The following is a 27,576-nucleotide window of genomic DNA, read 5'->3' on the forward strand; positions in this document are numbered from 1 at the left end:
TAAGTCAACTGATCCTGTATGCGACTGACTTTGAGCATAAATATTTGAAATGCTTGACGTTGGTGCCGAGGGGTAGGCAGCCATTTCTTGACCAGAAGAGCGAAATGTAAAGCGCATTGTGGGTATACTACGGCTCAAAAGCGGTGAAAAGTGCCATTTGCCCTTATAAAAGTTATCTATAGACATTCTATAGACTTCTTATTTGCTCTAATGCTTGCTATAGATATTTACTTTTTGTCTATTCATAGTCTATAGACTGTCTGCAGACAACACTCGACCAAAAATGTATGGCCAAAAATCTACATATTCTCAATATGACTATCTATAGGATTTGTATTGTCAGAGCCTATCAAGCAAGCATTGTCTAGAAAAAGCCTATAGACCATATCGACAAAAGCCAATGGAAAGTCTATAGACTGTGTAAAAAAGAATTGCAAGGGTGGGCAGCGTAAATGCCTGGTCGACAAGAATGGTAGGGGACGTGCCCCACAGAGACGAAAACGCTGAATAACAGAAACGCTGAATGCGTGATTGATAGGTTCATAAAACCGCCCAAGGTAGGCGGGTCTTCTTTCAACTCTTCCCCACCCCCGCAACCCAGCTACTGCCAGCGACACAGAGAAGTCCAAGCTGTCAGTTTCTACTTTCTATAGTTCTGCTCTCAGAAGCACGACAGAGCAAAAAAAAAAAAAACAATATTCGCAGCACGCAAAGTAAACTAAAGCTGCAGAAGCTTTTCCGCAGAGCTTGGAGCCTTAGATATCGCAAGACAGATATAGGCGTAGGAAGAACGCTCACTCTTTTTAACGATGCCTCATGTGCATACATCACCGCAATGAACGAAGCACTTCATCAATGACGCAAGGCTTGTGCCGTTAGCTCTAAGCGCGTGCGACTTCATCATCTTTAACGATGTGAAGAATTTCAATTTCACCAGATGCCGGAAGACGTGATGGAGCAGCATACACACAGTTTATAGTTTTTGGCCGGTCTCATGCGTCCGCTTACTCTGAAGAAGTCTACAAAACTGAGGTTTATACTAAACCCATGCATTATGCAATCGGCGCTTGAAAGAATCGTTATCGCACTGCACCCCCCCCCCCCCCCCCCCCCCCCAGCTGGCTTATTCCTGAAAAAATGAAGAGTCATTGACGAAATGTCGTTATTTGTGAAAAGGACTGCATGTTCCTTCAATGGTATGATATCTGGGACTTCACATCCCAAAGGCTGCTCATGGACATTGGGAGACGCCGTATTGGAGCGCTCCAGGTCAATTTTGATCACCTGGAGTTCTTTGCCGTGCACTGACATTGCACAGTATATTGGCATTTCTGTATTTCGTTTCCATTGAAACGTGGCCTCCACCGCTACGGGCTAGGAAGTCGATCGTCGTACCACCCATTAAACCACCGCGGTTGGTATGCTGTCATAGTGATCCTCTTACTGGATCTACTAAACCAATAGATGTCAGTAACCAGTATGAAAGACCAATATAATGAGCTTTCAATAGCGCAGTTATTAAACTTTGCATGGCTACTACATCTTAATATATTATTCTAATGTCTCCTAACCTGCCATATATGCTGACGTATACTATTGCTCAAGAGCAGCACATAGCAACAGCGCTTGAGCGAAACTTGGCGAATTCCCTTTGAGTCACCGTTTCAATTGAATTCTTTGAATCCTCTGCCCTTGCGGTGGGTCGCAGCCAATCTATTTGAGAAGACAGCGTTGCTATTCGGTAGGAAAGGGGGGGTGGGGCACGTAAGGCGGACAAAGAAAATAAGGAAGTTACTACGGCAAACAGGAACAATGCCACTTGGGTCCTAACCAGAGAACAGACCTTTTTAACTCGAACTACGATTCTCAGCAGAACCGAGTACATCTAATAAGGGTAAGAACCCGGGTTGGTAGGTGCTGCCGACTCGGTTGAGACCAAAGGAAAGGAGCCGGACGAAAGAGAAAAAAAAACAATTATGCGGAGATAGAGTGGACAAAAAAAAAAAAAAGAAGAGCTGCCCAGCAGGCATGAGGTAGTCCTGCTTTCGGCTAAGAAACCTACTCAGCGACATAACAAGAAAGAAAACAGAGAACGGTAAGGTAAATATTTGAAGAAAGATTATCGCTAAGCTCCGAGTGCCCGTCGCCTCAGCAAACGGTTTTGACAAAGATTAAGGGGCGGGTTTGCTTTTTGCGCCCCTGTTTGAACAAGAGGCGCTGGCATGGCGCTATTAATTAGGCAAATTGCGGCGCAGCGAATCTGATCAAAAAGGGAGAAAAAAGTCAAACAGCCGCTGGTGTTATGAGAAGTCATCAAGCACTATACGCCCTGTTCGTTATAGCTCGTCTGTTGAAAGACCTTGACAAACCCGCGGCGTCTCCTCTTAGCGGTAATAAGCTGGATGGACGAAAAGGACTGATGTATGGTGGCACTTGGTCCTTGTTGTTTTTAATATTAACGCAGCAGAATTATGCTCTGATAGCAGCCGAATAACAGGGAGGTATCAAAAGCTTACAAACAGCCATAAATGTCACCACGCACGTGCGAGATAATAATGGTGTCAACGTACTACTCGCGATCAATTTTTATGCGCTTTTCAGCCGAAGAAAAGCACCTCGTGTTTCGGTGTTAACATTTTCTGACATGTTTTGCTAATTTCTTTGGGAATCTGCCGGAAAACGGTTGTGCCCGGATTGCATACAGCGTAAGTCATGAATAAACGCTGGAGGAATGACACGGGACGTTTCAAGAACTGCAAGATTTCGAAAAGATAGTAATTTGTAAATGCGCACTTACTGCAAGAAATACAACACCTGTGATATCAAATAATAGCTTTGATATTTGATAATTTGTTTCCTTCTATATTGAAATAGCTTTGCGGTTACCACGAGCACTTTTCTTCGCAGTATGCTGCTGTTATAGTGTCCTCTCCTGTTATAGTATGCATTCTCAACGTTTGCGTTCAGTGATAATAAATTGTTGTTGAGCCATGTCGGTGTTTCTTGCAACACTGGACTTGGAGCAATATTAACGCTCGTAATTCTCCTAAATTAGTTCTCGTCTTCTGACCGCGGGCGGCTCTTTATCGCATCTGACGTCTGTAAGACGTCTGTAAGACGTCTGGTGTTGCGTGACCATGCGACTTATGGGTTCTGCGTGGTTATAATAGAGGCAGAAATATGCAAAAGGAGTTGGAAAGAACAAAGCATTACTACCAGCCATGCCCAGGGCAGAATTTGAGGGGGGGGGGGGGGGGGGTCGTGGAGGGGTAAGTGAAACGACAAATGTACAGACTATAGAATCGCCGCACATGTAGTGGTTGGTTCCAGAGTATTATTTCGGAAAAGGATCAGCACTGCTGTGTCCTAGGGAAAGAATAGCACGAACTCGGACGTCTGTTTGCATCGGAAGCTCTTAATGGAGCAGTCTAGCCGCATCCGGGCGCCTCTTTTCTCTCTCTAAAATTTCAGTGGAGGTCGTAGTTCACGTGTTTTATTCGATGTAAACCCTCCGGCTTCTAGTTGTACCATGCAGTCTCGCCGTAGCCGCAGGCCCGGATGTTGATCTTGGTGCGCAATACCTTTCCTTTCGCAAATAGATCGGTCACAGATCTCTCTCTCTTTCTCTGCGGACGGCCCTCTACGCTAGTGTGCATCATTGCGTGTGCGTGTGTTTATAAAGTTTATAAGAAAGGAAGTTTACAGGCAGAAAGTTTATAGAGGTGCGCGACATTATGCGACAGAAACATCCGTCGGTGTGGGTGTAAGCACTGCGGCCAAAAGTAGCTCATTCAGTTTAATTTTTTTTTGCTTTGAAAACTAAAATACGAGAAAGTGTTTTAAAACCTAGTCATTCAAGCGTTTATGCGATTTTCGCTCTAGAATGAATCCAGCCGAACATGTACAGTGTCACTCAGACCCCTTCGCAACAACCCCACAAGCACGGTTTCACCGCTATATTTCCGACAACTTCTGTACGTACTCAAGGCAGTGAATCCCGAACACACTCATCGCCGGGGTGGTGAAAGCAAGAAGTGAAGCCTGCGGATGGCGGAGACAAGATCAAAGAGAGACTACGAAATGAGACTACGAAGTGAGACGGCGGAGAGGCTACGGAGGGTGCCCGTGCGCCACTTCCGCTCTGCATGGCAGTGTGCCTATTCTACCTGCGGCGCGTTTCTGGGAACTCGCCTACAAACAGCCGATCGTGCTGACTCATATGCGTGGGCACGCCAGCCCTAACACACTCACGCACGAACACAGTAAACGGACTTCCTCGGTGGCACGCCGTCGAGCCAGACTGGAGCTATAGGAGGGGAACTCAAAAGGGGCTTGTATGGAGGCAGTACGCAGTGTGCACGAAGGAGGTCTTGGAGTCGATCGGGCGTCCGCGGGAGAACTTGATTAAAGTGAAAGGCAGCGGAAGGAAAAGTGATCCTTGCTCCCGGGGTCTCCGATTTATTTTATTTATTTACTTATTTGTTTCTTCGCCCTCCTCCTCCGTCCAGTCAAGCGTCGCCACCTGTCGCTCATGCCCTGTCCCGATCGACTTGGGTCGACCAGTAGCGGGACGCTATATACGAACAGCACGTTTCCCTCCAGTTCTTCAGAGAAGGCGACGGAAAAGAAGGAAAAGGTTGGTCACGTGATACAAGCTAGCACTGCTGGCTGTATGCGTTCCATGTCTAGACCGCAGGTTAATGCGAAGCCGCGGAAGCTTCCAGTTGCGACGCACAGTGGGAAAGTTTGCAACATTCTCAGCTATATACATATGAGCGCCTTGTTTTAGGAACTGTCTTTTTTTTTATCATGCTCACCCCTTTGTGTCTTTAAAAAAAGTGGGCTGGATTTAACGGGAGGCAAGCTCTTGTATTTCTGGAATGACTTCGCCGCAAAAGGTGATGCGTGTGCTTCCGGTTCTGGTTATGCTTTGACCGAACTCACCCTACTTCTCAGTTCAACTAGATGAATGTTCCAGTCGAGGCCTGTTTACAGCACTAGCTCAGTTAGAAGAATACGGAAGAAGGTTGCTGAGCAGCCTTTAGCCAAGCGATACCGGTTATTAGGTGGCCACAGCGCTCGTAACTACAGAGCACAACACAAACTTTATTGGAAAACACGCCCGAATTCGCCCCCAGGACGTTGTTCACGAAGCAGTGTGATCGTTTCGGTATCGAGGGCGGAAAGTGTACTTGTCTGAACTGCTTGATATCTCCATGAAATACAAATGACGTCGTGTCCTATGCGTTAGAATAATGCGAGGCTGAGTATGACGCAAGGTTTTGAGGAACGGCGCACTGTACAGGTGACCATTTCGTCGAACGCAAAGCGCCTGCCGTCGAGGTGTCATTTCACTTCTATACACAGCCAAAAGTTTTGTGGGGAAAACGTGCGAGGGGGGAGACAGACTAGCCCCCTTCACTTTCCCACAGCGACAAATAGAGAATAGTGCAATGTTGCCAGCAAAGTTATACTGCTGCGGGAGATCATGGCGCAATGTGGTACGTTCCTGGGAAAGACATTATACAAAACTCTAATTCGGACGAGACGTCTTTCAGCTATATCGCTTAATGGAAAAGTCATAACCCCAGGAGAGAAAAAACTCATTCAATCAACCTCGTATACCTAGCTCCTTTCCATCAGAAGTCATATTTACGCGAAAATTACATCTTGCGCATTCTCATACAGCCTATTCCTTCAATGCATGCTAATACGATCCGTAGGACGAAAATTACATCGCATATCTTGCAACGCGCACCAAGACTCGCCGTCTCGAAAGGCGAAGCGTATCGTAGCGTGACGCGCTCGATGCCACGATGCAAACGCGGTGTCTTCCCGTGCAAGCGCAAATATCGTGCTTGTAGATATGCAGCGGCAAAACAGGGGCAGAGCAGAAGGGGAGAGAAAGAAGGAGAGAGAAAGAAAGAGAGAGAGAGAGAGAGAAAGGAACCGCTAACATGATTGGCTCGCGTGCCATGCTCAGCCTCTACGAAGCGGAAACATCCGTGGCCCGCGCGCGCGTAAGGCGGCGTCCTGAACCTCGCCGCGGAGTAAACAAGAAGCGGAGTGCGCGCATACGAACTGGTTGACGAAAGGCGAATCGATGATGGTGTAGCGCAGTGATGCTGCTGCTTTCGCTGGCTGATTCCTAGCTGGAGGTCTGGGTGGGACAGCCGCTGCTCCGGAAGGAAATGGTGAAGGCGGTGGGAGTTTGAGGAGTAACGAATTTCAATACCGTGAGACGTCGCGTAATCTTATTTCTCTAGGAAAAATAGGGGGAAGAAAAAACTCCGCACGCGCACCTGTGCACGATGATGGGGTGCGTGTTTGTTTCAAGCCCCACCACCCGCCCTCTCCCGCTTTCTTCTTTCTGTCCGTGTCTCTATTTGGCCATTCCCGAGCCGCAAAATCAGAAGTAAAAGAGAGAAGCGTATACGCGAAGGATTTTTATTTTTCGCTTATCTAATGTTTGAGAGCAAAACACGAATAGAGGTCTCGTCCTGAATTGCATTTCTTCCAGGTGCGGCGCAACACGGCACACCGAGGGTGCGCTTTTTTTTTTTATAGCTGTTATTGCTAAGTATTATGTTCCAGGGGGCAGAACTCGTCGCCGTCATTTGTCGCGCGTATGCGCGTCGCCGTAATAATGAGATTTCTGTGGTTCAGCTGTGGAGCAAGACGTGTTTTTTAGCTGTTTCCATGTTTCTCTTTGAAAGACTAATGAGGGAAGCCAAAAGTCAGCGACATTGACGAGAGCATTGAGGGAAGTTTTCCTCTTTTATTTCTTTTTTTTTAATTTTGCGGTGTTAATTCACGACACAGGTTATGGGCTTGGATACCACCAGCGGTGAGCGATAGTTTTTCTGCTGGTTTTTAGTCAATTATATTTCAGTCATAAAATAATTTCGGCATAATTACTAATTTATAAACACCACAAATTGAAAAAACAATAAAAGGTGGAGACATTCTTTTATGCTTTCCTTAGCTTCGCTGACTTTTTACTGTTTTTGACTTCCTTCATTTGTATGTCATAACGAGCCGCTCATTGCTCTCTACCCGTTAAAAGCTCGGCTCGAGATGTTTGTGTGCTGCTCAATACACTTGTCTCAGTAAAATACGTAGATTAGAAACAGGCAATACAAGCCTTTGGTAACAATGATAACGCAGCTTGCACTGAAATCGCAACGTAACAATCGCTCACACGTTGTACTTGCGTCCGTACTACACTGCACTCAGCATACAATGGTGTCGGTGTCCGCGCCACATGACCAGTTCAGAGCCCTTCAAATTTTTGTTTTTCTTGAAACTTGCGAAGTGAAAGTCTCGCAAAGCGCAAGTTCTGGCGAAATGCGAGCGTTCCGTTAAGCTCGCGTACAGCCGGCCAAATCTTTAGCTGGCGTGCGTGGGGGCTGAGTTTTCCTCGCTCCTACAGCTTATGAAGGAGCAAACTTGCGAAAATATTCAGTCAATGCTCAGGCTCACCAAGTCCGTGCTCAATATTGAGCTCTCCGGAAGTTTGCTTCGTCGCAAAGCGCACGAGTGCAGAAAAAGCGGCCGTTGCGCACGCTAGCTAATCATTTGGCCGGCTGTACATTCCTGCATGCTATACACGCACCGTAAGGCTTTCTCGCAACGCCAAGCGAGCATATTTGCTGATGTGCCTGCGAATAATTCCTGCAATAAACACAGATGTGCTCTGGCTATCATGCCCCTATCATTACAGATATGCGAACTGGCGGGAATCACTAAACAGCTGCGGTCGCTTGCCGTTGCCTTCTGTCATTTCGTACTGCTCAGCTTCTTATCTTCCCTTTTCTCCGGTGCCACCCATTAAGATAACTGTCGAATTGATCTGATTGGTACGCTACGTTTTGCTGTGCTGGTTGTTGTTGTTGTTGTTGTTTTCAGAGTTTACCTTCACGCGCACCATCCATTCTTGAAGTGCAAACGATATTATTAAAGAAACCAGACGTAACCATCTGTCTGCCGCTATAATCAAGCGCGGTAATTAAATCCGCGAAAAAATTACGGCCATGATGTAAGGCGGCGAAACCCGGTGTGGTATTTCCGACGCTGCCATTTCTCTTTCCTGGCGCGCGGCTTTTCTCACAAGTGTACACTTTATTCATGCGGGTTGCTCAGCTTGTTTTCCGCTTATGTTGAAACGAAGTACAACCTTCGATGTCGAGAAGAAATTACTGCCCTCACTTGTCGCCGAGAGGAAAATACCTACCCTACGGAAATGAATCAAGAAAGGAAAGTTTCCTAGAATTCGCGGAGCTGTAGACCCCGCTTTTCCTCAGGCAGGAAATTATAACCGCGCGAAGCTAGTTATTCCGGACACCGTGCGAACTAATTAGTGACGTGAGTCGGCACGGAGCGTATGATAATCACCTGAGCGGAAGAAAGCTGGCAGTGAAGACACACGAAACATGAGAACAAGTCAAAGGCAGCGATTAAAGTTGTGCGATGTGGAGTATTACCTAGAAACACGACGTAGAGTTCAAAGCGAAGAAAAAGTGGCTAAAAAAATGAGGGAAAATTGCGGTAGTGAACAAGCAGTGTATTTCCCTTGAAAAAAGCTTGCACATATTACCGGAAGAATCGAACTTTTTGTTTTTTTCTGTCTTCTTTAGCTACTTGGACACTTAGAACGAACGCGTACAGAGATGTAACTGCGAAAAATAAGCAGAAGCTAAAAAATGATAAAAATATGTAAGATTCATTTCTGGATTTGTGAATTCTGTTCGCCTCGTCAGAAACACAACAGCGGACGGCGGCGTTCCGGATCGGGTAAATCAAAAGTAGGACTGTAACGACACGGCGATTAGAAAAAAATATTTTACAAAAGTTACTTGGGAAATAATAAGTGAGACTGTGGATTGTAAGAGCGGGGTGCTGTTCGAAGTTTGATGTGAAGAAAATCGACACGGTGAAGTCGTACTCCTTTTCCCTGATCGTTGAGAATATTTTTTTTCATCTCGGACTTTTGCGCTCAATCAGTGACGTCGCTGACCGTCGGCCATACGATGAAGAAATGCTGAATGCTCATAGTAGCACTTCAGACATGCACAATGTGTCGTCACGGAATCTATGACGAACGACACCAGCTACGTCACAAAGGACAAGAAGAGTGCGTGAGTGCGTGTATTTCCTGTTTAATAAAGTGGTTGATTAACTGGCTGCATACTCAATAACTTTCTTGAGTGACCTGTTGAGTACCTTGGGGATATTTATTTATTTTATTTATTTATCACATATTGCGGACCAAAAATGGTCCAAGCAGGAGGCTATTGAAACGCGCTTGTAACGTTACCGGAAACGCAATACAAATTTTACTTCCGAACGATTTGGTAGAGCAAAATTTCGTCCAGTTTTTACTCTGTCACGTTTCACTGCGGCATTGGCATCAACAATATAGTTTTGTTCTCCAAATGCGAGATGCGTTGATGGAAACGCCAAAAATATTACTCCAGATTATCGAGTCTCTCTTACAGGCAGTTCATCATCCCAAATGAACAGCATCGCCTAGACTAACATACCGAAAACTCGGGCGACTAGTTCATTTTATTTTTCTCGCTCTAAATTTAGGATGCTGCTGGAAACCTTACCAACAAGCACACGGACTTCTTTTATAAGTGCGACCGGCTAAAAGTGCTTTTCCTTGGCATGCTCAGCAGCAACAACAAGCAAAAATAAAAAAAGGGTGGGGAGGGGGGACCTTTCCTAGACGAAAGACATCATCCCGACCCTCGCACATTCTGGCAAAATACGCGGCCACCTTAATGGGCACTCAGCCTGAGCCCGTCTGTGCATAACCTGTCGCCACGCCGATGGACAGGGCGTCGCATGAAAGACCTTCCTTACGGCCACTCAATCGACTCCCCCCGCCCACCCTCCTTTTAAAGGCGTCCTGCTGACAGCTCCGGCGGAAGCCTGCAGGTATCAGCGACTTGCGAGAGTGAACCCCTCGGCCTCGCATCGGGCAGAAGCAGCTCTGATCGATTCATTGATCTCCTCTTACCTGGCGCAAACCTGCTATGCTTCACTTGACGGGTGTAAGGGCTTCAGCAGCGGTCCTTCCAGCTCCAGACGGGTCGCGTACTCAGAGTAGAAAGTAGAGGCATTAGGAGGATCCTAGTTTAGCAGGAGAATGTAAGCGAGGGGGGGGGGGGGGGGGGGGGGGGCTTATAAAGTGCGACTGACAGAAACAAAAATATATGTTCACATCCGGACAGAGTGCATTATGTCAGCAGCGCGCTGCTATCAGAGAATGTCGCATAAGGAATTAGATCGCTGCTTGAAGATGTGCATCAGCAACATTTGTAAAGGGCAACATTGGAGGCAGCGTGTAGTTTCCTTTGCTTTCCTTCCTTGATGAATGATGTATAGCAGCCTTGTCGAAGTGTTGTTGTTGTTTTTTTTCGAACACTTAATTCAGCACTACACTTTATGACGACGACACGGAAATGACAGGACGACAGGACTCCAACTACAGTTGAAGTCAGCGCTCGTCCTGTCAAGTTTCTTCTGCGTCCTCGCCTGAAAATGTAGCGCTGAATTACTTTTTCAAGAAAAGAATGCATCGCTTACTAGCCCCGCAACGTGTTTTGTCGGAGTGTTCTATGGCCTGTTTGCTTTAAGCGCTGTAATAATAAAAGCCTTTCTTTCCTAGTTATCTGAAACTCCAGGTCTCTTCATTTCGTCACGACGCAGTTCTGTTTGTCTGCCCAGGCTGAGACAGTTACCGCCACGCCTGTTTATTCCCTCATGACTTCCCCCTCTTTGTCATGAAATGGGCTTGCCTGCCATAAAACGATCTGCTTCATGTCTCTTATAATGTTCGTTGTAGTCCCGCTATCATGACGTTTAGCTGACTGCTTTGTAGACACATTTCTCGACCTGCTAATAAACATCTTTTAACGTGCACTTTGGGAATAAATAACTACCAATAGTGGTCATAATGGCGCGCATAATGTATCTTTTAAAATAGGTCAGAGCTTCAAAAGAGCCGCTCAGTCTGACAGTCGGCAAATGTGTCGAAGCCTGCTTCGAGGGCAATAACATCCCTTTACACACCAGGCATGAAAACATCTCTCGCAAGCAATAACCACTCGCAATGACGGATTTAAAATTCGTGCTCTTAGCATAGCTGTCATATGTTTTGAAGCCAGGGCATGATGAAGGCCGCATGCAGATATGTGTACGCAGTTTTGGGTAAAGCAGAAACAACTTGGGCCTCGTCTTTCAGACCCCCGGTACAGCCTTCACATGCAAGTTGCCATTGGGAGGTTGGCGACAAGACCTCATAGTTGGCTTCATACCGCAGCCAATGCCAGCCAGTGGTCAGGTCCGATTGCCCGCTGTTGACAGAGCGCTGCGATGCACCTCACCATTGGCTGCATACTGCATTCAATTGCAGCCAATGGTAAGGTCTGGTCGCCGAACACCCAATGGTAGGGTCGCTTCCCACAGACACTTAAAAGCCGGGGGGGGGGGTATATGTGAGTGACCAATGCTAGAAGACCGAACTGACGCGAAATGCACGACGGGAGAATACGTCCCCTGGGTTCGACGAGTGTAACTGGGTGAATCAGAACGACTGTGAAGCGTACCAAGCCTGGATGCGCAAGCTGTACCTAAATCGACCGGTAGATGGTGAAGACGCCGTGAAAATGTGCAGCTGATATAACCTGCACGTTTTTTCGCATTGGTTTTCGAGTTAGCGCTACTGAGGGACGTTAGTGCTGACTACTGGGCAAACAGTGGGCGTGCAACCGGCCAAATTTTTATCTAGCGTGCGCGACATCCACTTTTTCTGTGCTCCTGAGCTTTGCGACGAAGGAAACTTGCGGAAAGCTAAATGCTAAGCACGGGCAGCGTGGGCTTAGTGAGACTGTGCTTATAGTCGATATTTTCGCATGCTTGCTCCGTCATGAGCTGCAGGAGCACGAAAAACGCGGCCGTCACGCACGCCAGCTAAAGATTTGGCCGGCTGTACGTCTGATATATATTTACTTCCGTGCTCTGAAGCAACGATATTAAGGTCTCACCTTCTTTCGCTCACGAATTGGCTGCGATATGCAAGCAATGGTGAAGCACTGGATGCACATCGCAGCCAATGCGAGAGCTGTTGCGAGCGGCGAGTGGCGAAACTTATCGTCCCCTTGGGGTCTCGCTACCTCGGGATTTCTGTGACTGACCGCTTGCTAATTGCGTCTGATGCTACCGCCACGCTGAGGTCAAGCCGAATGAAATGGCATACGGCTCTTTATCAAATACGGCCTCTGGTTGGTGCTTTTTGAACACCTGCAGCATAGTTACTAGAGGGAAAACAGAAAGGACAATAAAGGAGGTTCTCACAGGATGCGAGTGTCAGACAGAATTAGTTGGGTTGGTTTGGTTTCGTTTCGTTTATGGGCTTTAATGTCCCGAAGCGGCTCAGACATGGGCTACGCCGTAGTGGAGGGCTCCAGAATAATTTCTACCACCTGGGGATCTTTAAAATGTGCACTAACGACAAAGAGTACATGAGCACCTTTTGCGTTTCGCCTGCGTCCCGTGAGAGCCATCTTCCTTTCTTCCTTTTACTTTGGCGCTAAAAAGAGTGTAGGAGGTTCAAAGGAATTCACACATCCGGAATGACTGTCAGCACTGTTCATTACTCCTCCTGGACCGTGAGGCGTGAACACCATGTAACGCGAGACAAACAGGATCACATAATTGTTTCATCATTTTTTTTTGCACATTCTGTATATGTCTCCCCCTTGGGATCTTGTCACCGCTGCAGAAAGAAAATGGAATACTTGAAGTTTTTGCGAAACAAACGCCTTAGTACACTTTCTTGAATAAAGAAAAAAAAAACATAGACCAGGCACCCACATGCTTTGCGCGTTCGCGATTTCATCCCCAGTCTATTGTGATACTGTGAGAGACGGGCACATGGATGGAGAAAGGAAAGTGAATTACTGCCTGTATGCATAACAGCCGAGCGAGGAACGACGTTATAATCCCTCGCGCTTTGTCTCCTGCGCGCGCATATATGCAAGCGAGCAAGTGTCCCTCTTTGTGTTTCGACGGGAAAAAAGAAAGCAGCGGACGTTTTGTCAGCCGTTGTCGCAAGAGGCCTTCCGTTGCAGTGTGTGGGGATGGAGGTTTTTGGTGAGGGATAGTGGAGGGGGACGGGGGAGTCTTGGGTCTTAGGCAGGGTCGTACCAACGGCGTCTCCAGGTCTCAACAATGAAGGCTCCTTTTCAGTACCAGCGGAACTTATATACTTCCTCGTGCTCACTCACTGCCGCACCCGGGCTGTTGTCGCGGAGTTGGCGTACATGCCAGAGACACAGCGTGCAACCCCCCCTTGTGGGCCCATGTGCGGGCGGGCGTGTGGGTGGGCGCTGTGCAGACGCTGATGGATCGTCGGCGTCATATGAGAAGGCGCACCGCCAAGCCCCGGCAAACAGCGTGCATGGCAAGTGTGTGTACTTGGAGGGGTTTGTGCGGCGAACGTATACAGCTGATACGCGAAAACGCGCTGTGTTGTAGAGAGCATTATATACGCTTTCCAAACACTCTATGCTTTCAGCGGCTTTTACAGCGATGTAGCGCGGATTTAATTAAAAAAAGCAAGAAAAACCTTACGTGCCGTGTTCGGATTTCAGCTAGTTAGAGCAATCCGCACAAAGTGCGTGTCCGTGCAGGCCGTCCCTCACAAAACAGGGGGAACGACGACGTGATAGTGAATTATTCGGCGAGATATTCGCTCTAATAACTGCACTGTAGGGGTTATCTTCATGTATAATTTAATAAGACTATAGAAGATGGCCATAAACCTCTCCAGATCTTTTCTCACATTATTCCTCACCCTTTTCTTGAACTCTATTTGCAGTGCACTCCTGAAGACAGGCTTAGTGGATTACGGGAGAAACACTCAGGTTAAAACAAGGTCTTTTCAGTAGAACCTATACTACATTTTGGCTCGGTCGTCAGTCAGTCATTGTTGTTTTGAGGCGTCTTATTCTCTGGTAGACAGACGGATTACTGATGCATGCGCTTCCTTGAAAACAGTGATGGTAGGTTCAAAAAAACAAAAAAAAAAAACACGCGCATTCGACACATTCTCAGAAGAGGCACGTTTATAGCACGCTGCTGTTCCTACGCGTAGGTTATCACCAATCGACCGGTGATAAGGTAACAGGGAAGGGGCTGGCGGCGTCAAATAGAGAAGGCGCTGGCAAATTGTTTCGTTATTAGGTAGAAAGAACAAAGGTACAAATATATCTCAGGAAAATAAACTTACACGATGTTCATTCCCTTAAAAAATTTCAGTACAGTATCTATAGATTTTATAAACAGGCTGTGCCCTGCTTCAAGAAATTTTTGAAAGGGTTGGGCAGCACCATTTTAAGATCATTTTACCTTCAAGTGTGCGACGTCGTCGATGCATAGGCGTTTTTTTTTTTTTTTTTGAGGCCTCGTCTTAAATTATCACTTCTATCAAGTTCTTATGGAAGCACACGGACAATGAGATTTAATTTTTTTTCTTTCTAAAATACTGATTGCCGGCTTCCTATACTGGCATGCTTGACCTCGACAGCCAACAGGTCTTGATGTCATCGGCACAAAAAAAAAAAAAGTTTTGTTGCACCGCGGGCTCAAAGAAATCGATGAGCGGTGTCTTAAGAGGACGTCGAAGGGACTGAATTCAATGTTCTCCCGATAAACATGGTACGGCGCGTTCATTTTCGTTGGTCGTTTCTCACCTTCAAATCGACAACCGCAAGAAGCATTTCAAACTTTACAAACAGCGCCAGTGAATACTATCATTTATGTTTATGCTACCTACGTGCTGGGTCACGCTCGCAGGCACTGTCGGCTAAGATGGAAGAGTCCATCTGAAGCCGCAAAAAAAAAATATATTGTAAAACAGAGCAATAAACGTTTTCCACCACCACCGCCAGACACCGGTGCAAGCGAAGATGTTTTTTAGCAACGCTTCAGCGAACAAAGTGGACAGCTGCTGCTCATAACAAAAAGGCGGCTAAAGAGACAGACATCCGTGGTGGAATAATTTGAGCGTGCCATCATCTGCACGGGCGGTGCGCACGATGAGCGAGACAGCGACGCATTCCGTGCGTATTCCACGTATATGTCAGGTACTCGTGAGAAATCGATGCGTTCCCTTTTAATAAGGAGTCGATCCTCCCGCACGGCGCTGGCTCACACACCTCACACTGAGAGAGAAGGAAGACAAGCTGCTTGTGTATATAGCCCGAGAAGTTAGTTTGGAGTAAACCGCCCCCGTAGAGCACGTCATTAGGCCGCAGGCAACCTATACGAGTCTTGATGCCTGCAAGGCTTGGTTCCTGCTTTTCAACTGCGCGGTGCATTCATCGATTGAAAGATTGCCGAGACCAGCGAAGAATCTTGTTTTTGATTCTTTATTTTTCGCCTTTCGGGTTGCCTGCGCTACATCGCCAACGGTGCACGTAGGTGATCCACAAGGTCGGGAGCTAAATGAAGGCGACATGCAAGGAAACGGGGAACCATGTTGTATACCTGGTGTAGCGGAATGAGACAGCTAACAATGAGAGACGCTGATCAGCAGAGAAATCGAGGAGTTCTCTGGAAAGCGATCTCATTGGTATGGTCGGGAGTGCCAGAGCACGGATTGCGGCAAAGGGAAATGAAGGCTCTCCAGCCCGAGTGCTACCATTGAATTGCAAGTCTCGTTGCTTTCGGGCTTCCAGTGCAATGAAGAAGGTCATTCAAGGGGATGGAAATGGGCAGTACGGCTGGATCTCTCGGAAATCCTGAGCACCGCAGTCTCGAGGTTTATACGTTTCTGAGGCGCGTGATCACTGTGAGCTCTAGTTATCGAAAGTCAGATTGCCAATTATATTTATCGGTAATGAAATGGTCTGCCTGGCTCCTTCCGAAGTCTTGTTCTTGTTTGTTTTTTTAAGCATGTGTACACTTAGCCTGCCAATCCTTGTGTCCTTGATTCTTTTGTCTTGTTCCATCATGTGAAGGGTGTTCATGTTCGGGAAACATGGGACCTTCTTTGCACACAAAGCCAAAATGCCAGCAAGCATTTTACAAGGGCACCGAAAACCATGCTCGGCAGGTAACTCACGATGCTTGCTTATATCTTCTGTCATATCCACTGACTTCACAGGTCTCTTTGCAAAATATAGCTTGGTCGTTGAAAGCAACGGTCTCACTAATTCTTCTTGACCCTTGCGGTGGAGGTCGCTTCTAATTACTATACGTTTAATTTATAACGTTTCACTAGGGAAAGGCATAAAAGGGGCTTAAGTTTTGCAAACAGCAGAGCAATTCTTTTCATTTTCTTTGGTGAAGCGTAGTAGGCAATTAGTTTGAAGCTCGCAAGACTCAAAGAAAAATTTGCAACAACCCCTTCATCGCGAGTGAATTCCAACGGCCACTCCATTTTTCGCATGCGATGTAGTAGCACAAAAATTACTGCAGAACTCATGTGACCACGAGAGTAAGGCCAGTTTCACAACAAAGTAATTGTTTTGCTTCCTGTCATTCTGGAACGTAGAACATCGGTTAAAAATGCTGATCGCGTAAACTCCAAGGCCACGAAAGGGCTTCGGAATTGAACTTCCGAAGGTCCCCCCTCCTGTCCCTGATAAAAATACCACAAAACAGAGAAGCAAAATTGGGCTCGGACCGGTTATTCACAAGCCATCGAACCTATTTCCGTTTCATTTTCAATTTTTCAACCACAGTCATAGCTTCCATACCAAAGTGCTTTGTTTAAGGCTGTAGCCTGCGTACTATGGAGTGAAAAAGTTAACAGGACGCGGGTGTAATGAGAAAAGTTATTTTTGCACAGTCACGTAATTCACTCACCAGAAATGTGTCAAGGTACGAATGAACATGAATTATCTATTCGCTGTTAAAAAAAACCACGCGACTGGTTCGTTAGGTTAAGCTGGTACGATATTTTTTTTCACGTATTGGAGTACATTAATAAAAGCGAAAAAAAGTAATGCAAGGCCCTGACCTTTCCGGAGCTGCCTTGGCGTGCGAGCCGCTTTCTTCTTTCTCAGGTGACTTCGCCGCTGGTTCGACCGAGGCAGGATTTTGCATGTTTGGGCAAGCCCGATCGACAGTGTCTGCACCGGCACTTGGAACTATCATATCCGCCATAGTTGAAGACGTTCCTCCACGCGGTGACGCTATCCGAGTGTCGTGTTACGGCAGTCGAGCGCAGCAGATGTCTTCTTAGTGGTGTTGCGTCTACACCTCGAAACGGAGCTTTAATCAAACTACAGTGGCAAACAGTTACGTAAACAGGCCCGGACTATGGAAGTGCGTTTAATGGAGATTACTTCGCACGGCTGCGGGCGCTGGTGCCGGGGAGGGTAGCAGGCTAGAGCCTGCCTCTGCGAACTGACAGCACAGATGATCCAACTGGGAGCCAGAGTGCCACACCAACACAGTTACGACATGACCACTCCCAAGTCACCCACTCACTATCTCGCACCGTACGCTCTTACTTAGAGCGACGAAAAAGGGGCGGGAATGCTTGTTTGTAATCACGGACGGTCTGGCAGCACGGATTAGACGCCGTGTCGCAAACAGCCTTCAAAAGGAGTAGAGTAATCCAAGGTGAAAACGAAACAGTAGTTGGTATTGTCAACACTTCAAGCACCTTGACAGCTTAGGTGAACACTCATTCTTCTTGGGTAACACCGGGGAGGGACACTTATTGTGCACAGCAGGGGGTCGCAGCCGACAACGGAGTTGCGGGGAAGCCACAATTACGTTTTCCAGGCAGCATTTCCAACGTGCACAGTCCAGACAGTGGACATCGTCGGCAACCAACCGGGTGCATTCAGCGACTTGGTTCAAAGGTACCCGAAGCGCAGTTTAAGCCCCGCAAAAAAAAAAGAGCATTGGAAAGCACGGCACAGAGCACAAAGGCGTCACTGAGCACAGCGTGCGATGGTGGCGCAGAGGAGCAAAGGAGGCGCGGTCTTGAGCGCTGCTCGCAAGCCCTGAGGTGCGATACACGTCTTCTGCTCCCTGCGTACGCTTCGGCGGTGCGCGTCTGGGGGGACTAGTGGTGGCTTGCCGCTTGCGACACGGCCGCCGCCACAACTGGCATTCCGGGTCGAGCTGGCCTTCCGTGCGCGAGCGGCTAAACACACGTGTTGTGCGTGTCTCGCGCTGGGGCTGCCCGGCGACCGGTTGCTCCCGCGGCCGGGCCAACAGCGCGCTCTCGCTTTCTCTAATTCCCCCGCCGGCGTCCAGCTCGCGGCCATAAGTCAAGGCCGACAGGGACCGTGGTCTTCGTGCGCGCCGGAGAGTGGAGTCGGAGGGGGGAGGGGAACGGCTGGCGGAGGCCTATACCAGCCTTACTTCCAAAGTTCCTACCTGCGCATGGCGCCAAGCGGTTGCGCTACCTGGTGTTTACGATTTGTGTGTGCAATAGCACGCGGAGACCGTTACGCCAGTAAACAAGAGGGCGTCGCAGCGTCGTCGCTTTAATGAGGCGGCCATCTTTCTCGCCAGCGCTGATGTGGCAATGGCTTCTCGAGAAAGCGTCCTCGAGGTGATGATTGAGAAAGGGTGAGAAAGGAAATTAGGCTCATCCGAACAGCGCAGAACACAAGGGAATGATTAGGTTCGTATAAACAGACAGAGTTAGTGCCTATTTAGGGTTCCGAATTTTTCCTTGTTGCATATTCAAGAGGCGATCACCATAGGAGACAGGAGGTGCTAAGCGAACTCGTCTTTCAGGGACGAACCTTCTGTCCTGAGTTGCGTCTCAGTGGCACATGTTATAAACGTTTCGTGGCTAAGGAGGCTCTGACGAGATGATTAGAAGAGACCATTGTTTCCAGTCATGCAAAAATCTAGTCAGCCTTGTTATTGTTACTCTCGTGGAATCGTAACCGCCCCTTGCTTCCGGTTTCCGTGTTATTGCGTGATATGTGGCGACTTTGAAGGCAAGAGAAGCGGTTTCAGAGCAATGCGGTCACACTGTGTAAGAGTTCACGGCTTCGTTGAGGAAATCCTCATGTTGTCGTTTATGGAATGGCAACTGTTAAACACGTCTACTACGATTGAGCCTGGTGTGAAATCGTTTACTAAATGTCAGACAGAACATGAAGATAATGTGGGTGAATACGTGTAAGCACTCTTAGAGTGTTCTCAAGCGATCCCTATTGGCTCACAAAAATATTTCACAGTCATCACGTTCATGTCGGTCGTCACCACAGAACGCCTTAGTTATGCGGTCGGCGCTTGGCAGCTACCCTGCTGGCACCTATAAGCGTTCTAGCCGGATATGCTGACCACTGGGTGAGCACAGGCGCATATTAAAGATACAATAACGGATGATTAAAAGGAACGTTTGCCTCTAAAAAAAAAAGAAAAACGACAATGTTTCAGGAATTTATTGAAGCGACAGCTTTATGTTTTGCGCAACACAAAAAAACCGTGTCAGATTATCATTCATACGTAGCTTGGGGCAACCACCTGGTAGCAGTCAACAAACTGCTGAAGGTTGCTGTACAGCTCTATTGAGCTGTAGCCTTACTAACTCAACAGAGCCCCTTGGAACAGTCGGGAACCCGGGCCGAAGAGAGGTAATAGATTGTGCGGTAAGCAGCTACTGGTAGCTCTCCACGTACAGTCGCGTATATAAAATAGGAGCCATGCTTTGACGTTCAAACTTTTCTGAAGGGTCATCTAGCGAAACTTGATGGATGATTGATACGTGTGCTGTTAAATGGCGCTCGTGCTGTTGCGCATAAAGGCAGCAAATTCAAGACAAGAGGTGGAACACCGTAGCGAGGTCCATATTCTTCTGTTCGCGACTATACTATACTATAAGTATGTGCAGGTCAAAGATATGAAAATTAAAGCCATTCATTCGCTACTTATGTACCGGTGACTGTCAATCGATCTATTGACTGTATCAGGTAAACTATTGGAGCATTTAATTTGCTAACTTGATTTAAACAGCTGTAGGCCTATAGCACTATAGGTGGTTGAATAATGTAGCTAATGTTTCCGAACCGCATCGAGCGTCTGTGTAGTGGTCAGGCATAGTTACTATGTGCTGCGAATGCAGATCGACTCAAGAAGTAACGCGAAGCTCGTTGCTGGTATTGACTGTTTGTAGTACTATAAGCCGGTGACTTCGGAAATCTACTAGTCAATTCTTTTGAAAGGGTCAATTATTCGGTGTTGAAATTTCGTGTAGGACACCGGGGAAGCCTCGGAAATTTCGGAAGCACCGCTAAATAGCTTTGTAAGAGGTGTATGCGCTATTAATGCTCCTAGTAAACAAGTATTAGGAACTATTAAAAAAGCACAGTAAAGGAATGGATAGCCAAGTGTTCAGGCTAGGCCAGGAATGCTCAATCTTTTTAAGCTCACTCTGTACTCTGGGAAGCGAAATTGGCGTATACTAAGAGCTGGTGAATGGCTCGCAGCCTTTGCGACACCTTTAGGTGTTTTTGGCAAGCGGGTGCGTCAGATGTCGAAACGGGTAAACTGACACGCTTCTATTTCAACGGTCACCTTCCCGCCTGTCTCGAAAGCAGGCCCTGTCTCAAAATGACGCGGCAATAAAACGTAACCGCCGATTGAGAGGTATATACTCAACACTATCCCAAAGAACCACGTGGCATCATATCGACATTGCAAACGTTGGGAATAACTGCCAGTGACAGAAGAGGAGAGAGACTAATTAGTACAGGAGAGGTATGCCTGGTTGTTAGCCTAGCATGTTAAGTTAAGTGACAGGATAACTAAGGTCGTCGTGAGGGTTAAAGGTATGGTAAAGTTAAACACCTCAAACAACTCAGCTATATATAAGAACTACGCATAAAAAGACTCGTTTTCAGTATTTTTGTCAGAGAGTTTACTTGGCGACAAAAAAAAAAAAAGCTGTTAGGAAATACTAAAGACACAGTGGACGAAGTTAATACAGAACTGCGAAGAAATAAATGAAATGTTTACAGCGGAATATAAAAGGACAGTATGCCGTATCTTTACGAATTAATAGCGATCTGTATTTCTGTTGCTATCTCTACAATGCAGTGCAGGGATGAATGGAATTCGCCGTACTCGAATTAATATATTTTGAAACGCTATTTGCAGCCTAATTATTTGTAGGCAACGTCTCGAGAGCGGTCAGAGTTGTCAGAAACTTGCAGCTTTTGATTTTAGCGACATATGGAAGTGTCCGTCTGCGGGAAATATTTAATTTACGCCACCCACGAGCTCAAAATAGCCGTGGTTAATTTTTTCGAGCTGTTCTTTCATCTACAACGTATTTAATTCCACCGTTTGCTCAGGCATGAAGACAGCGTGGGTTTTTTCACGTGCGGCCACTTCAAAGCCACTATATATGTATTTGCATTGCTCTTTGCCTTTCTTTTTTTTTTCTTCCTGGTGTAGTCCCCCGACATATGAGCAAAATTTTCTCTTTTATTGCTACGTTCTCAATTTTAAGTCTGTTAATCATTCTGGCGTTCACATATAGTGTGCTTCTCTGCTTCTCTCCAAGTGTCTTCAAATTTACTTGATTATCTTAACGCAAGACATTTGCCACTGGTGGAATTTTCTAACAATTGGGAGAAAATCTGTGTTGGTGCCTTTCTCCAATACTAATAATAATATTCTTAATTTTCCTCTTCTCGCATTGCATTTCCTTTTTCTTACACAGCCATTTCTAGTAGGTTTTCTTTTTTTTCGATGTTTTTAAAATTCAGCTTTACTATGGCAAAAAATATTTTCTCTAAATATTTATCAACGTTGTTACTGTTTTTATAAATATATTTTATCACTGTGGTTACCCACGCTCACTGGGAGTGAATTAAGTTACGCAAAAAGCTTCCGATTCACTTTAATATGAAAATCAATCACCGTATACTCTATGTAATTTCCCTGCCATTTGTCCTCTCTTTTGGACATTTACTTTTTTAATATTCATCAGGCACCATATCTGGGGGTTTATGCGTCATAGTCGCTCCAAGGTAAATTTGAGGGAGTATTCGTGCTGCAGTTCTGCGGAAATTAAAACCTTGGTTGCAGTCAAGCAATGCAGTAGAGCCGAGATTTAACCACTTCTTGCATGAGACACCAAGCAAACAAGGGAAGGGGAATGAGGCTCTCGTCATAAATATGAGAGAAGCCAACAGCCACAGAAACTGTTGGCTTCTCTCATATTTATAACGAGCGCCTCATTCCCCTTCCCTTGTTTGCTTAATTGTTTAGCGATGGTCTCGGTTCTGGCAGCCTTGACGCCATAGGAAGCATAAGAGGGTTCTCACACAGCTTCCACCCTCGCCGTCCGAAGACGTTCTACGTCACATCAGCGGTAACTCAGGACGTTCTACGCCCGCCGCTTAAGAACGTGGGTGGCGCTGGTGAACACTCCCAAGGTTAGGTTATTTGTAAAACATAAATACCCCCGAAAGCAGAAGGTTTGACAGCCGTCGCCGTAGCTCAGCGGTGGAGCACTGGACGCGTAATTCGGAGGTCGTGGGTTCGGATCCCACCGGCGGCATGTGGTTGTTTTTTCTTCTGCTTTTCTAATCAATTAGCTATAAGCGATAACATATTCAGTAATATTATAAATTGATCAACACCACGAAATAAATAAATTAATTAAATATCCCATGTGCCCCTTGGTTTCTGTGGCTGTTGGTTTCTCATATTTATAACGAGCACCTCATTCCCCTTCCCTTGTTTGCTTCATCACTAAGATAGTTATTCATAGACAGCACCAATCCGTCTATATGTGCTTCATTGCACGTTACACTTTTTATCTTTGTTTGCCGAATGTTTTACTCCCAGTCTTTTTATGCTTGAGCTTAAGTATTAGCAAAAACAAACATAACTACATTCTTTTCGCCACTGGTTAGCTCAAGTCTGTCTTCTGTCCGATCTTCTTCTCGTTAGAACGATGCTGCCTGCACGTCTTATACCAATTTTTGTGTGGAGAGCAAAATATGAGCATCAAGAAAACAACTTCTCGTACAGCACAAGTTATTCTAATGATTAGGTTTCGTGCCACAGAAATTGGATTGTGTGTGCCTGCACACAACGTAATAACAACTTAAAACGACGGAGCTTACAGTTTTCTAATAGCAATAGAGCCTAATTAGCCTCCTACGTTCTGGATGATTCCTTCGTTCATGTCTTGAATTCGAGTTAGGGACTACTCAGCAAACCGGAAAACGAAGATACGCCAACCACTTTTGCCAATGCAGCGCTCCCGGCAAAGTTTATTAGCCGTTTTCAAGTGTCTGAATTTAAATCACCATTTAGCATATTCCGGCTTGTATAAGTGTAGATGTTAATATAGTTTTGGAAGCTTTCGTGGTTTAGTCCAATATCGGTACACGATCCCTGGGAACACGGCAATGAATAAGTAAACTACGGCGTCCTTTCTCGCCGCAATTCGCCGAAGAAGGCGGATAAAAAGAAATTCAGCAAAAAAGTCTGAAATAAAATAATTAGATAAACCTAAAATATGAAGCAAACCATTATCAAGGTCAATTCGACACGAATAAAGCTTTCTGACCAGGAGCGCTTATGGAGCTGAACTTAATTGAAATAACCCATTGTTTCATTCATTTCTTTTTGTCTGTGTGACAACCAGATTTTAATCTCGTGTTGCATAGTTTCGAATCTGCTAATCTGCAACCAGTGAAGTGCCAGAGTGTTTGTATTTACTTGTAGGGCTCAGACATTGTTGGAGACGCCTGCATTCTGCATATATTTCAACAGTATAGACAAAGGTCATTTTAATTAGCAATGGAACTAAGGGATACTTCATACAACGCAATTCATGTTAACACTAAGCGTTTGTACGGCAAAATGTTAGAGAGAGAGAATGAATTAGGAAGAAAAGAACCAGAGAAAGCTTCGACCGCGGCTTATTCTGGGCATCCTTGCAGAACGAGAAGACGAGTCTTTGCTGGAAAGGTTTCGGGAGGGGATCCCGTTGCAGAGGCAACAAGTGCAGCTGGAGAGACACACGTACACGGCGGAGCGCCCAGGGCTCGTGCGCGTAAGCGAAACTAATCCCACGGCGCCCATTTAGTCTCGCTTACACGCACAATCGGGTTACACCAGTCCTCGCTTCTCCCGGGTGCTCGCTCCGGAACGCGCGGCGCGACGCAACACGGGGCGCTTCCAACTACGGCGCCCCCTCGTGTCGCGACGGCGCACTCCCGTCCGTCACGCCGGGAATTCTGTGCTGCGCTAAACAGGCTGCTGTTGCCCAGGCGTCGCTCCGGGTTGCGTACGTGGGAGAGTTGCAACCTTTGTATCACTTAGCCGTCACGGTGCATGTCCTTTGCTCCCACTCGTTTTCCGCGCAGCTTTTTAATACCAGCGAGTCTCCGAAAAAGCGCCGCTTTGACTTGGAAACCTTTACTTTAGTTCCTGACGTTCATAGCAGCGTAGTTAAGAATGTAAGTGTACCGCACTACTTTACCGAGCGGATGAAAAAATGCGCGACGCTATCCTCGCCGCTCCCATAGCACTGCTCCAAAGTGAGGCGGAGGAATACCGTTCTTCCATCCCAGTTTTCGTTCTGCACTTCTTTCATTTGTTGTTATTGTTGTTGATGCTAGTCCCTTCGTGATCGAAGGTGAGCTCGGCAAACACGTATGCACGCAAAACGGCTGAGTGTGCAGTTACGCCTTTGAATATTCACACAGCCGGGCATGCACGAAGGAAGATGCTCTCAGCCGCCCCGTTCAGCCACTGCTTTTTTAATTTTTTTCCTTCTTTCACTTCTTCCTGCCTATACAGAGTGCTCGCCCTCAGCAACGTCACGCTTGCTGCATCGTGCCTCCGCTATTTCTGCGCCCCTAGAAAACAATGATGCGAAGTAGTTTAGTTTTTCTTTATTTTTGCTTGTGACGTTGTTGAAGGACTCTGCTCGGAAGAAAAGGGCCTCACAGTTCGATCCCACGTGTTGAACGGAGATACGCGCGCGAGGGCTTGCGCGCATGTAGCTTCAGAAAAGGTGTCGTAAGTTGCGTATTGCGTCATTGTAGGTGTCGTACATTTTTGAACCAGCCTTAACAAGCATTCTATGCAAGCGCTTCTAGTTCCCTTGGCTGGCATCACGTGGCGTATGGCTTTTCGCAGTAAAAAAACTGCGCGTTGACATCACCCGTGACGTAAGAAAGAAAATTAGCGAGTAGCTCCAGAAAAGGACGTTATAGGTCGTTAGGCTTAGCGACACTGGCCTGGCACTGTCGTGAGATCCTGTCATCGGTGCTAGTAGCATGATGCCCCTCCAAATGTGAGGACGTTGCTGCGTAAGTAGGAAAGATTACGCTCACTGAGGACCCATAGGCGTAATCCAAGCACTGCTGGTTGTGAACGCAGTTTGTCAGCATCGTAACTGTCATAACCTATAGTGCGTACACTCTGACGCCTGTGTTGTGGTAGTAGACCAAGACCTGTAGTGCGAATTGGATCCTTGTTCAGTTTGGGCCGCATTTCTGATCGTACGTTGCACGTAGGCTATACGACTACTTGAAGCGCAATCAGATAAGCCCGTGCGGAGTGCTGTCTTCCATTTTATAGAAATACCTTTTCAGGGAACTTATTAGAGGCTAGCATAGGCACGCTAAAATAACTGATTGGAAATAAGGAATGAAGTAAAGTTGAATTATCGATCATTCTTAACCAAAAGGGAGCAAAAAACTGGCTCAGAGTATGGAAGGTTACAATTGGTTTTGTTTGGTTTATTGGGGTTAACGTCTCAAAGCGACTCGGGCTGTGAGGGACGCCGTAGTGAAGGGCTCCGGAAATTTCGAGCACCTGGGGTTCTTTAACGTGCACTGACATCGCACAGCACTCGGGCCTCTCGAATTTCGCCTCCATCGAAATTCATCCGCCGCGGCCGGAATCGAACCCGCGTCTTTCGGGCCAAAAGCCGAGCGCCGTAACCACTGAGCCACCGCGGCGGGGCAGAGATATCTTTTCAGAGAACTTATTAGTGGCTAGCATAGGCACACTAAAATAACCGATTCGAAATAAGGAATGAAGTAAAGTTAAATTATCCATCATTCTTAACCGAAAGGGAGCAAGCTTAAAACTGGCCCAGGTTATGGAAAGTTCGAATTAGGGGAGGCTTTGTGATACACTTGATAATGACGGAACTAGAACATCAGTTCCAGTCAGATAGAAGTTGGAATTAAGTGACTGGGAATGAACAATATTCCTCTCCTCTACACTGCCATTCAGCAAAGGAAGCTCTTCAGTCACAGAGTACACCTAATCGGCTTAGTATCGAACAAAACGACAAAGAAATCGGCAACATTGTGCCAGACTGCGACACCATAAATCGGGTTTAAATAAGGAGCGCATCGCGAACATAGTGTCAAACGCCATTTGTCGACACGAAAGAACATTCCAAGTGTGCGTGCGTGCGTTAGGAACAGCTCTGCGTCCCCGTTTGCTGCACAACCTGCTATTTCGCCAACTGCCCTTGTTTGGTGTTATTTAACACCAAAAGCACGTCTTACGCTGAGAACTGTTCGTTCCTCGAAACGTACTAGCTGCCCTTCCAAAGGCCGAGAATGACCCATCACCGCTTTCCGTTTTGTTTTCCGCTAAAGAAAAAAAAAGTAGAAGCAGACTTAATGGCTAGCACGGGAAACGAGCCCATCTAACTGGCTTCTTTTGTCTTTCGGCACACGGCTGCCAGCTATGTCGCGTAAAACGGCGCACCTTCGAGGCTTCACATTTGAGCCACTTTCACGAAGGGGCGTAAGCGCTTGAAACGAAAAGCAGCTTTTTGATTGAGATTGAAGAAAAGTGCCTCAAAAAAAGGAGAAAAAAAGAAAGAAGTGGGAAGAAAGTAAAGAAATTCCCTTCCATTACGGGTGTCAGACTGGAATAGGACTCATTGTAGAGAGCTAGGAGACCCCGTGCGTACTCGAAGAAAGCGCATTTGGCCATCCGCGGCACCAGTCCATTTTTAAGTCGGCGCGGTGTTCGAAGTGGCTAGAAAAAAGTTTAGGAAATACTGGCGCGCCTCTCAAGCACCGGAAGCAGGCCTGGTTGGAAAGAGATGCGCATTTATACGTGGCACCCCATTTCCGGAAAGATCGCTGGTAGAGCATCGTATACAAGCGCAATGAGATAGAGACGTGTTCGTAAGTGAGTTTTGTGACTTTGTAAAAAAGACGAGAAAGAGAACACGAAGGCCCCCGCTCGAAGCATCAAAGTTTGGCTATACTTTCCGTACATGTCTTCCTGCACAACCGTAGGGCACTGTTTATGTGCAGTTTATAGAACTTTTAATGACAACATAGTACGACTAGTCTACAGTTCATTCACAATGGTACAGTGTATTGTACTTACTTCACACATATCAGGATGGAGTGCGTGTAAAATACAGGCGATTTAACTTACTCAAGGAAACATTTACAAGGTAATGCATCTCACCCTCTCCCCGCTGCAGTAAAGAAAATAGGCGTCAAAGAAATCTCGTTTTCATTACGCTGAACAGTAAAACAAAAGTGAACATATAAGTGTATGAATTCAGAC

The 27,576-nt window shown here is 46.6% G+C and overlaps 1 protein-coding gene across 3 annotated transcripts in view; it reads right to left on the reverse strand.

Moving 5' to 3' along the window:
• Positions 1-27,576, reverse strand: part of Nos (Nitric oxide synthase) — a 317,570-nt gene that overhangs the window by 272,201 nt on the left and 17,793 nt on the right. Inside the window, exon 1 of one of the 3 annotated variants that reach the window (XM_089574125.1) lies at positions 17,036-18,316. The exons of the other annotated variants lie outside the window; for them this stretch is intronic. Coding sequence (XP_089430251.1) covers positions 17,036-17,181 — 146 coding nt within the window. The 5' untranslated portion in view covers positions 17,182-18,316. Of the gene's footprint in view, positions 1-17,035; positions 18,317-27,576 lie in introns of those variants that run through there. 3 annotated transcript variants of the gene reach the window in all.

This window comes from Amblyomma mixtum, chromosome 2, assembly GCF_055824585.1.
Source record: "Amblyomma mixtum isolate Tamu chromosome 2, ASM5582458v1, whole genome shotgun sequence".
Taxonomy (NCBI): Eukaryota; Metazoa; Arthropoda; class Arachnida; order Ixodida; family Ixodidae; genus Amblyomma; species Amblyomma mixtum.